This window comes from Halichoeres trimaculatus, unplaced genomic scaffold, assembly GCF_033239565.1.
Source record: "Halichoeres trimaculatus isolate MK-OKI-2021-1 unplaced genomic scaffold, fHalTri1.1 fHalTri1_scaffold_12, whole genome shotgun sequence".
NCBI classification, from domain to species: Eukaryota; Metazoa; Chordata; class Actinopteri; order Labriformes; family Labridae; genus Halichoeres; species Halichoeres trimaculatus.
In genome coordinates, this window is record NW_027437190.1 from 35393633 (window position 1) to 35406046 (window position 12414).

A 12414-nucleotide genomic window follows, 5' to 3' on the forward strand; every position below is an offset into this window, starting at 1 on the left:
CACCTCCACACCGAGACGCAGAGAGGAAGAAGAGGAGCGTACGCTGCGTTTATGACTCAGACTTAATTTACAACCATCACAGAGGAGCTGATTCAAGTTTGACCAGATTTACATTCATTTAAAATCACTACAGCACAAAATCAACATTCAGCTCCCATGAAAAGTCGTCCAACTTTTTGTTTTGCTGCTTTTATTCTCCCAGCACATAAATCACAAACCTAAAGGATCTTAGCAAAATATTTTTCATATAATTTATGTTGTTTTCTGCTTTCTCTGGTCCTTCCCATGAAGACGTGATGATTTTTCAGGGCTCCAACGTGATTTTTATATCTTGACTTCTATTTCATTTAGAGACTCCCACAAGTAACAGCACAAGTCTACAGCTGATTTTTTATTTATTTTGATGTTTTTCTCTTCATTAAACTGTGCTGAAGCTTTATTTTATTATCACTCTGCTCTCTGTTATTCGAGGTGAAAGCTGTAGGGAGAAAACTTGTTTGAAATGCTTTCGTGTTAAAACTGTTGGTGTTGATTAAAGTGACTTCTGCTTCTTCTTCTGCTTTTCTTTGTTTAGGACAATTTTTGTAGCGTTGTTGTTTAAAAGGTGACAACAGTCAAATGTTGTAAACTCAGTTTGTAGTTTCATTTTGTGTCCAGAAGGTGGACGTGTAACGTTAGTGAATCCTGGTTCTGTCCTACCAGAGCTCATCTACCAACTCCAACCTCACCAAGCAGAGCTAACGTAACCTGGCTCTTTGTTTTATTGATAGACTCTCAAGTTTGAACAGACCACTGCAGAATAACTGCTGACTGTGGGTTGGAGCCAACATTAGCACAAACAGGTTAGCCCTTCACGTGGGTTTTAGCCTAAAGCTCAAATTTTAGTCTTCAGCAAGTGTTTTAGCCTTTGGCTCTTGTTTTAGCCTTTAGCCTGTAATTTAGCTTTTGGCTTGTGAATTAGCCTTCAGCTTGTCTTTAAACCTTTTCCTCATATTTTGGCCCTTAGTTTGTGGTTAAGCCTTTAGCTCATATTTCAGCCTTCAGCCAGTGTTTTAGTCTGTAGCTGGTGATTTAGCTTTTAGCTTGTGTTTAGCATTAAGCTCATATTTCAGTCTTCAGCCAGTGTTTTAGCCTTTAGCCTGTGTTTTAGCCTTTAGTTTGTGGTTTAGCCTTTAGCTAAAATATCAGCCTTCAGCCAGTGATTTAGCATGTAGCTGGTGATTTAGCTTTTAGCTTGTGTTTAGCCTTAAGCTTATTTTTTAGTCTTCAGCCAGTGTTTTAGCCTTTAGCCTGTGTTTTAGCACTTAGCTTGTGAACTAGCCTTCAGCTTATTTTTTAGTCTTCAGCTAGTGTTTTAGCATGTAGCCTGGTGATTTAGCTTTTAGCTTGTGGTTTAGCCCTTAGCTCATATTTCAGCCTTCAGCCAGTGTTTTAGCATGTAGCCGGTGATATAGCTTTTAGCTTGTGGTTTGGCCTTTGGCTTATATTTTAGTCTTTAGCCAGTGTTTTAGCACTTGGCTTGTGAATTAGCCCTTAGCTCATTTTTTAGTCTTCAGCCAGTGTTTCAGCCTTCAGCCAGTGTTTTAGCCTGTAGCCAGTGTTTTAGCACTTAGCTTCTGAATTAGCCTTTAGTTTAATTTTTAGTCTTCTGCCAGTGTTTTAGCATTTGGCTCTTTTTTAGCCTTCAGCCAGTGTTTTAGCCCTTAGCTCATATTTCAGCCTTCAGCCAGTGTTTTAGCATGTAGCCGGTGATTTAGCTTTTAGCTTGTGGTTTGGCCTTTAGCTTATATTATAGGTGTCAGCCAGTTTTTAAGCCTTTAGCCTGTGTTTTGGCCTCTCACTTGTGTTTTAACCTGTAGCTGGTGTTTTGGACTTTAGCTCATATTTTAGAAACAACATTCTGCTTTCATCAAGATTTTTTATAATATACTTGTAATTCTTTGCAAAAAGACAAAGGGAAAACTTTTATCTTTTTTGTTATGTAAGGGTAATTGTGCTGTGATTTTACTGGTCTGGCCCACTTAAAATCAAATTCAGACCCATATGGACCTGGAACTAAAAAGAGTTTGACACCCCTGATTTAGCTAAAGCTTTTAGTTAACTGGAAGTACCTGTTGCTTTATGAGAGGGTGAAGTTATCAGAGAGGAATGAAAGCTTTAAAAATCCACAGAAGTAGAGTTTGAGACGTGTGCAACAAAAGCAGCTGCAAAAGTCTAATTTATAGATTTAATCTGTTTTGATGAAAAAGGCTTTGAGCAACTTCAGTGTCATCTAATAATGCAATTATTCTCATTATGTTAATGAATAATCCTTCTCTCAGCAGACTGAAAGCTCTCTGAGTTTTCCTGATATTCGTCTGTTTGTGGCGATTTCTGCTGTTTGTTGTTGGCCTGGTGTGTTTAACTCATTAACCCTGCGCCCGCTCTGTTCTGGAAATCTGCTGTATCACTCACTGATGCAGACTTTCCACTGCGTCCTCGGGCTGAGCCATTTACATCACCGAGCTGCCGTCTGGCCGGTGGAAGCATCGATCGGCTCGGGTTTCTGCTGCTCTGATGAGGCCCCGCGGCACGCATCGGGAGCTAATGGGGGGGTTAACAAGGCGTGCTGCCGGCGAACGAGGAGCAGGTCACACAGGGGAGAGGAGGCGCGGAGCCATGTGGAGCTCCTCAATCTGTGCTCACATGAGCTCAGACTATCTCTGATCTGAGCAGCTGGAACAACAAGAGATGATCTCAAACAGGCCGCTGAGAGCTCCCACAACAAAGACACGCTTACACTGTGTGTGTCAGTGTGTGTGTGTGTGTGTGTGTGTGTGTGAGGGTGTGTGTGTAACATGCTGAGTCCAGATACAAAGTGCTGACGTATATGGATGCAATAAAGAGCCACAGAGTGATTTAGGCTTTATTTGTCGTCACTTTTTAAGGAACTTAACACAACTTTTAATTTATTTTCTAGCTAAAAACACGTCTGTGTTTTGCTTTTTTGCTAATATTTTACCAATAAAGCATTTCATTTTACTGTCTTTTTTCATCCTTTTATTGAAATACTAAATAACTTATTAATTTTTCCCCTTTAAGTCTTCAAAACTATCACGACAGACGGTTTTCTAGAGATAAAGAGGGAATCAGCCCACACCACATTAATTGAAAAAAAAATAAATAAATAAATCAAGAAAACCAAAGAAAAATTCTCTAGAATGTAAATTTTTATTTTTTTCTTTCTTTCCCTTTATAATATTTACATTTACAACAAAACAGCGTTAATATGTTAAAAACTACAAATTTACATCTAATCCGTCCATTAATTTCTTCTTTTTTTGACAGTCAAACTTACAACTCTCCTTATTATTTCACTTTATTTTATATATTTTAAACACCAGCAGAGTGTTTGCACATGCCCAATTCATTTGCATACAGTTGCCTGCTCTGGCTGCGGCTGGGAGGGACTGTTGAGTGAGCAATGAGGACTTGTCCACCTCCAAACTCTGGAAAAAGTCTCTAGATTTGTTGCTTTTCTGAAATAAGTTTCTAAAGGGGCCTGAAAGTCAGCAACACTGTGGCAATGAGACAGTTTTCATCAAGAAGTTCAGAGAATTACTTTTAAAATCAAGGGTGGCCAACCTGTGGCTCTTAGCCTTTCAGTGTGTGGCTCTTCGATCCATTCCTAAAAAAAATATATTTATAGATCTATATATTGTTGTGAGTAGTGGTGTACTGATCAATCTAAAATATTGATATATTGATGCTTACGTTGGGATCAGTATTGATCAATACTTGTGTGATGAGATTGATACTTAAGTTTCAGTTTCTCTTCTCTACATGCGCTCCTCTCAATTGCTCATGTGGTCATAGCTAGATAGATAGATAGATAGATAGATAGATAGATAGATAGATAGATAGATAGATAGATAGATAGATAGATAGATAGATAGATAGATAGATGGAAATGTGTTGATTTTCATTTTATGTCATTTCATTTATGCTTGAAAGGAAGTGTGTGTTTGTAAGACCCCGTGTGTGATGTAGCTCTGTGTAGTACCACAGTAATTTTTGTGGCTCTTAGTCTCTGACTGGTTGGCCACCCCTGTTTAAAATGTTTGTCTGACTCATAGACTGTTCAGACCGTTGGACCATTTTACGGTTTCGAAGTGTAAAATACCCTCGTCTGACCTGCCGTTGTTGAGCCAAAATATTTCTACCAGGTGTTTTTATTTTTTTAAAGTTTAACCACAGTTCATCTGGAATGACTGGGAGACAGAGTTTTTGACCTATACTGCAGCCAGCCACCAGGGGGAGCAGTTTTTGTGATGGCGTCCATTTTTTTTTAACACTTTATACACTCCCTGGTCATAATGAGGTCTACAAATGAGGAGGATCAGGTCTGACCCTTTATTTTTAGAACGGTCAAAATGTTCTAGAATTCTCAGGTCGAGGGCAGAATTCCGTCCTTGGTCTCAGAATTCTAGAACTCCAGCTGTTGCTCTGCAAACAGACAGCTTTTTCCGTTTGTTTGTTTTGTTTTTTGAAGCTAAAACCCAAAGGGATCTTTTTGAGATTAACATCTTTTCAGTTTACTGAAATAACGTGATGATGCAGATTGATAAAACAAATCAAATCATTACTGAAGTGAGGAAGGATTCATCATTGCTCTTTCCTGTTCCTCATGCAGTTAGGAAATCGATCTGTTCATAGAGAGAAATAAACTATCTTCAGATTATTGACGACAGGAGCTGGGTTTTAGCTTCGATAGACTGTGACTGTTCCCCCCAGTTTGAAGAGAAGATGAAAAGTTTTAGATTGAGTTTGGAGACACTTAGAGTGAAAACCAAATCAGTAAACGTGAATCCCAGCTCTTTTTTCTGTCATTTAATTAATTTCACCTGCCCCTGATTAACATCACATCCTGTCATCTGTATGGCAGTAATTAAAGATTTATTAGACGTGAAACTGCTGCACTCTGACCCGTCCTCTCCTCTCGCTCTTTGATTACTAATATTATTCATTATTCTATCAGAGCCGAAGCCGATTGCTGCAGCCTCGTCTCAGCTGGGGAGATAAACTTAATTTGATTTTTTATGGTGAACCTGCTGCTTACAGAGCAACAAGCGTCTAATTACAACACATAACTCTTCTCCAGTTGTTGCTTTGAGAGGACGGCGAAGAGACGAGACCTGCTTTTTAAATCATTAGTGAGAGCTGAAGACGTCTTTCTCCTGCAGTGATTTCACGGCGAGCAGAAACCTTGAAGGCTGAGGAAAAGCGTCTCCATTTACAGACGGTGAATTTCCACTCGTCAATAACTGCACATGCAGCCGGGTAACTGGCTCAATTATCGCACACAGTCACTCTTAAGTGTTCTCAGCATTGACGGACTAATGAGAAAGGATTAAACGGATGATAAACAGACCTGCACTCAGCTAGAAATGTGAAAAATGACTGAAAACAGAAGTCATCGTCTGCTTTTTCCCAATGCAAACACAATCTGCTGCAGAAACATACACAGTCTGATATGCATAGAGAAGGAGTTACACGTCTAAAAAAGTGAAACCAAAGCTGAATAAAGTTTTTCTGATTCTGAAACTTTTCCTTCGCTGCATTTCTCCAACCAGGAGGGAAAAGCTCAAGATGTTGCAACTACGAGGTTCAAGCTCCAGAGGCAAATATTTAGGGACACCATGGGCAAAACAAACCATCTGAGAATAAAAACAAGTCTGTTTTGGCAAAAAACACGTACTGTGCTGCAATAAGACGGATTATCTTGGCAGTAGGGATGGGTGTTTCAAGTCAGAGTACAACTTGATAATCACAGGCGTCGATTCAGGGATTGGTCGACCACAGGTCTGTTTCTGTCAGGCTTGAAGGGCACCAGCAGAGTCTGACTCAGCATTTATGACCCTTAAACACCCATAAACCCTGTTTCCACCAAGTGGTCCGGTACGGATCGGTTCAGCTTGGTACGGGTTGGATCGGTAAAGTCTGATCCTGTTTGTGTTTCAACAGCCAACCATGTCCTTCTTGGTAAGCGACGTGTAGCTATGTGATAGCATGACGCCATAGCAGCACGATACAGCGTACCGCGCTAATTAATCCAACAAAGAAGAAAAATGTGACACCGTAAAAAAAGAGCAACAATGAAGACATCCAGCAACTCATCTTCTCTGTGAATGGCATGTAGCTCTTTGTTACAAAGAACAATGAGCTTTGTTTATTACTGTTATCACAGGAAGTGACTGTTCTTTTGACCAATCAACAGACTACAGTGTTTCTAGCTCCACCTTCTGGAGTCAGTGTGTCTGGCACCCCAACAGAAAGGTACCAAAAAGTGGGGCGGTATGGATGGGTAATTTGGAGACCTGTCCCGGTTTGAGGCCATGTTTACACAACGCCAATAACGGTCAAATCCAATAACATTTTGTTGTGTTTTGTCTGAAAATGGAAACTTTTGAAAACGCTCTCCAGAGTGGGGAGTTTTCAAAACGCCCCACAGTGCAGATCTTCTAAGGGTGAAACACTGACTCATCGCATGTGCGCTTACAGTTTCAGGTGAAGGTTGCGCTCGCAGCCACAACTTCCAGTTAATCCACTCAGGTCCAGTTGGTGGCGGTAATGCGCCTCAAGGTTGGATTGCCGACCATCTCACACAATAAAATGGCAGAAAAAGAAAGAACGATCACAACAATGATGGCTGATTTCTGAGTAACATATATACACACATATATCCACATTGCCAACTACTGGCCTGGCATGGCCACTACATCGCTGTGACTCGTCCTCTCTGAGTCGTATGAACACGGATCGTTTTCACTCCATCCTCATGTAAACGCAGGTGGCTTTTGGAAACGTGTAGACATGGTCTTTCTAACTGTTTTTTATTTGACGCAGTTATTGTTTGGTTGGCAAACAGCTTTCAGATATGCTACATAGGGATGTCCCGATATCACACTTTCACTTCCGAAACGATACTGATACTGCAGCATTGAGTATTGGCCGATACCGATATTAATCCGATACAATATCAGCATTAAACATGCATACTGTCATTACTTATTTTTTAGTATGTCTGTCATGTTAGAAAAGGCTTGATTAAGTGATATTATTCAAACAAAGAACAGTAGTCAGCAACAGTAGGTATGAGGAAAAACTGACCCATTTATTATTGACCAATGGGTCATAGAAATGCTAACATTAACCATAAAAGATACTAGAAATTACATAAAATAAATAATTAATTAGAAGACCCAGAAAATAACCTAAATAAATCAAATAAAAACAGCAGGAGCGGAGTCTGGAATGGACTGCTTATATCAGAGTGATTATATCAGAGATTTTAGATGCATTCTGATACGATACCGATATTTGTTTTTTTGCTGATATCGGACCGATATCCGATATTAATAATGTCTAATGCTATTACTAATGCTACAGCCACCTCCTTTTGGAATACTGTTTTACAACCAGACACAATGAAAAAAAACTAAATTTTAATGTGATAAAAACCAAAGTAACTGCTGGATTTTTAACTAAATAATGAATATTTGATGACTCAGAAATCATGGCCGACTCTAAGTGATGAAAAAACGGGTTGTGTCTATCGTGCATTACAAACAAATGCTACACAACTGCAGTGGCTGCCCCAACCCTACATACCATACAAGTTAATTCGCTGAGTAGAAATGTATCATTGCAACCTTTTTGAACAACAGAGGGCGCTACCTGCTTTTGATTTTATTACAAGTCTTGGGTCAGGGGCTGATGTCTCCAATCGATCCAAATTTTGCCAAATCTTTGATGCCAATGCCAAACAGCATCAGGTGGTTGCGGTTTTCTAAATTTTTAACTTCCATTGTGCTTTTTTTCCAACTTTAATCTTCAAATCTACCAAAGAAGAGTGGAAGGCAGGACAGGCTGTTGGGTGCAACCCCCGTACTGAGCTCTGCAGCTCATCCCACAAACGCAAAGAAAGAAATAATCAACCAAACATGAATTTCTTCACTTTTTGTGCAGCGTTTATAACCAGATTTTACAACCATCAGCCATTAGAAGATGTTTTTGTTTGCTCCTGCAGATGAAAAGTGGAAATATGTTTTGCATTTTGGTGTGAAATGAACATGAGGCAGTAAAAAGATGAAATAAAAGCCTCACAAAAAAAACGTTTTATGAGCCAATTTCTTCTCTAAAGCCTGAACATTAGCAGCGTTACTCACACTCTCACAGAGCAAATCATGAAAATGTGGAGCGGCCTCATGAGTTACATCATATCCTGAGCTGAGTGTGTGATTACATCCCTGACAAAGAACCATAATTATGACTTTTGCCTTAATTAACTGGCCTTAAAAACCCATTAGAGGCCTGCAGACATCACAGCCGTCAGACCAGACGAACGGTAACCTTTCTCAGTGGCTCAGCTGTCACAAATTCACCTATCAAACGTCCCCGTGTCTTTATTGCACATCATCTGCTCCTGTTTCCCATCACCGCCACTTTCAATTACAGCCAATGATGCAGAGGCAGAGAGGACTGTGCAACTACTTTACCCGGCTGTTCACCCTCGGTGTCTGGGGTAAAAAACACATTTCTCCTCAGTGATTGGATCCGACAGGAACAGGTGAGTTCAATAATGTTATTTATAGCCACTTCCTACAAGCGGGACTTCTCTGGGCTCAGCATCAGAGTGACTCTATAATCAGGGAACGTTTCAGGTTTATAAAAAGTGGAAAACACATCTGCTTTTTTGTTTCATTTCTATTAGATTGCAAATGATACACCTGGGATGTACTTAATTCATTAGTTAGCGAGCTTAAGTGCTAATGAATTCTTAAATATTGAAGTAACAAAAATATTTTTTCTCTAAATTATACTGAATTTAGAGTTATTTAACATTTCTGTGTCAGACTACGCTCCCTAGAAATGTCCCTCATCATTTACAGTGGGGAAAATAAGTATTGAACACAACTATTTTTTTAGTTACATTTATATTCAAAGCTGCGATTCTAACGAAATTTCTCCCAGACATTGGTATAAACTCAAATAATCCACACATGAAAAGAAATCACAACGTTCAGGTCCATAAATAATGATTATGGTGAATTAAGTACGATAACACAGGAAAAAAGTATTGAACCCACCGTGGAAAGGCTGAATACTTTGGACAGGAAATGCACCATACCAGCTGAAATCTGTCAGTAATTATTACTTGAACTTCCAATTAGTGCAAACCAACATCAGCTGGGCTAGAGCAAATTGATGGTCCTATAAAAAAGGTGTTTTTTTCACCAAGCAGTTAAATACCACACACCTCATGATGGGTAAAGGCAAAGAGCTCTCTGAAGACATTCACAACCTGGTTGTTGCTCAGCATCAGAATGGAACTGGTTACAGACTTATATCAAAGCACCTGAATATTCCAGTCAGCACCGTTGGGGCCATTATTCACAAGTGGAAGAAGCACCACCTTACCATCAACAGGCCACGCACAGGAGCTCCTTGAAGATTTCTGACCAGGGAGTCAGAAAGATAGTCAGAAGAGGACTCAACCAGCCAAGGACCACCCTGAAAGTGCTCCAGAAAGACTTGGAGGCAGCAGGTACAATTGTTACAGAGAAAACAACAGGCAATAAACTCCACCGCCATGGCCTCTTTGGACGCTCAGCCCACAAGACTCCATTCCTCAAGAAAAGGCATGTTGAAGCTGGTTTAAAGTTTGCTAAACAGCATCTTGACAAGCCTGTAGAATACTGGGAGAATGTTGTCTGGTCAGATGAGACCAAAACTGAACTTTTGGGCTGTCATACTACAGACCATGTTTGGAGGAGAAATGGCTCTGCACATCAGCCAAAAAACACTACACCAACAGTGAAGTTTGGAGGTGAAGCATCATGGCATGGGGTTGTTTCTCATCTCGTGGTGTTGGCAAACTTCATATAACTGAAGGAGCAATGAATGGAGCCATGTATGGGGAAATTCTTGATCTGAATCTGCTGCCATCCACCAGGATGATGAAGATGAGACGTGGCTGGACCTTCCAGCAGGACAACCATCCAAAGCACACGGCAAAGTTGACTCTCAAATGGTTTCAGAAAAAGAAAATCAATGTGTTAGAACGGCCTAGTCAATCACCTGACTTCAATCCAACTGAACGTTTGTGGAAAGAAGTAAAGAAAAGGGTTCACCAGAGGGCACCAAAGAATATTCCAGATTTAAAGACAACCTGTGCAGAGGAATGGGCCAAAATCACACCTGAGCAGTGTGGGCCATTAGTTCAAACATACAAGAAGCTTCTGGAAGCTGTCATTGCAAACAAAGGCTTCTCCACTAAGTATTAGATGAGTCTCAGTTAGCGTGTTCAACACTTATTTCCTGTGTTATCGTACTTAATTCACCATAATCATTATTTATGGACCTGAACGTTGTGATTTCTTTTCATGTGTGGATTATTTGAGTTAATACCAATGTCTGGGAGAAATTTAGTTTGAGTTGCAGCTTTGGAAATAAATATGATGAGAAAAAAGTTGATGTGTTCAATACTTATTTTCCCCAGTGTACATCCCATGGACATGAAATGTTTCCCTAATTACAGAATCACTCATTAAGCTGACAGGATCATACAGGAGCTGATTCCTTTGTTTTTACTTCCAAAAACCAAAAGTTGGATCCTGAAAATGTTCGACTCTCTGTAGTGTGACCAGCAGTAACACAGAGCTGCAATGTCAACCTTTTGAGAAAAATTCATGCTAAAGGTTAGCGCTTAGCTCCCAGATAGGTGTCATTTTTTTACATTGTTTGGGGACTTAGTAGGAGACATAAAAAGTTGCACCCTGCAGCAGTAAAACAGGCTGTAAAGGCGCCAATGTAAACTTTTCAAGACAAATATGCCTAAAAATAAGTGTGTGACGAAATAGTCTTAGAAATGAGGAATTGAACTGTTTAGTTTCAGCTCACCTCTGCCATCGTTCTGGACCTCAGACAGGATCTGGGAGTAGTTGATGGGCGGCTTGTTCTCCTCAAACACCAGGTCGACGAGGGTGATGTTGATGCTCTTCAGCTCGGTGTACAGACCCTCCACTGCAAAGTAACACGGCCGGTCATCCTCTTTGTTGTCGTTGAACATGAGCATCACATGCTCCCGCCACCCAAAGTGCTCGCAGATCTGCAGCGCGAACTTCCCCAGCTTCTTATGGGTGGGACCAGTGTTGGTGATGGACGGGTAGACTCCACCGTAGAAGGCTACCGCTGGGGCCCCTGCGGTGACCATGGGAACATCCCAGTGAGTGGTGAAGAGGCCAACAGGGGAGGCCGTGTAGGAACAGCCTGGCCCGATAAACGCCCAGGGGTCGTATGCAAATTTCAGGTCCACAGCCATGAGCGGGGCGATGGACTCGGAGCAGATGCTGTGGTTGTTTTCACTGTTTTTGTAAACGTAGACCAGGTGGTGGTCAGGGAGCAGGGTGGGGTCGGCGTTGATGATCCTGACAGCCCGCTCCAAAGCGGGACCAACGCGAGGCCAAGCCCAAGGGTAGTTTGTGTTGCTTTGAGGTAAAATGACAGCGAGCGTGATGTTCTTCTGCGGCCGGTGTTCACGATGTGCCCGGGTTTTCCTCAAGCTGCGATGTCGGGACAGAAGTCCAGAGACCGGCTGCCAGTCCAGCAGAACCAGCAGAACAAGCAGGAAAGTGGTGCACTCCTTCCAACAGGCCATCCTCTCCCAGCACGTCGTCCACTTCCAGCACGGCTGAATTATTTATCCCAGAAACTGTGGATGCACACAAGGGAGACATTAAGAAAACATGCAGCGTAGATGGAGTCTTGTTATTCTATCTTGGACAATGATGCGTACTTCCTCAGTCAAGACTCTGAGACCAGATATGATTGGTCATGGTTGGGATCCCTGTAGTTATTTAGTCCATGTCAGTCCTGCCCTTGGGCCGTGCTTTATCGTGGGAAGAGAACTCCTCAAAGCAGGAGAAAGAGAGGACAGATTGCTGTCGACCCTTCCCACATCGTACACTGCAGGGTTTCACACTGAGGGCGATGAGTGATTTCTTTCCTTTGTCTTTATAAGACCTGACCTTGTGAACATCACAGACAGGGAAGCAGGTTTTCATCCTGTCATAAAAACTACCAATACAGAAAATCCACCCAAAAAATGACAGATTTACCCACACTGTCAGGGTGGGTGTGGGTTTATTTACCACCTAGTGACAGGCTGAAAGATTAAATATTTGAAGCTGATAAATTCCCAAATCAAAAACCATTAAAAATAGCATATTCCATCCATGAATGTTAGCATGTAACCATAAATAGGGGTTAAATTTCCTATAAAAGTAGTAGATTTGTTTTTAACTTTCACTGTTGCCATACGACCCATGGATGACTGAGCCAGGGTAACGACAACATCAGTGTCCACAACATCAG

General features: G+C 41.1%; 1 protein-coding gene across 2 annotated transcripts in view; it reads right to left on the reverse strand.

Annotated features, from left to right (window-relative positions):
* LOC141800757 (atrial natriuretic peptide receptor 1-like) overlaps nt 1–12414 on the reverse strand; it is a 110459-nt gene that overhangs the window by 95049 nt on the left and 2996 nt on the right. Inside the window, exons 1-2 of one of the 2 annotated variants that reach the window (XM_074683527.1) lie at nt 11837–11858; nt 10942–11752 (exon numbers count right to left, since the gene is read on the reverse strand). In XM_074683527.1, coding sequence (XP_074539628.1) covers nt 10942–11698 — 757 coding nt within the window. In that variant the 5' untranslated portion in view covers nt 11699–11752; nt 11837–11858. Of the gene's footprint in view, nt 1–10941; nt 11753–11836; nt 11859–12414 lie in introns of those variants that run through there. The other variant, XM_074683526.1, reaches the window with a different exon arrangement.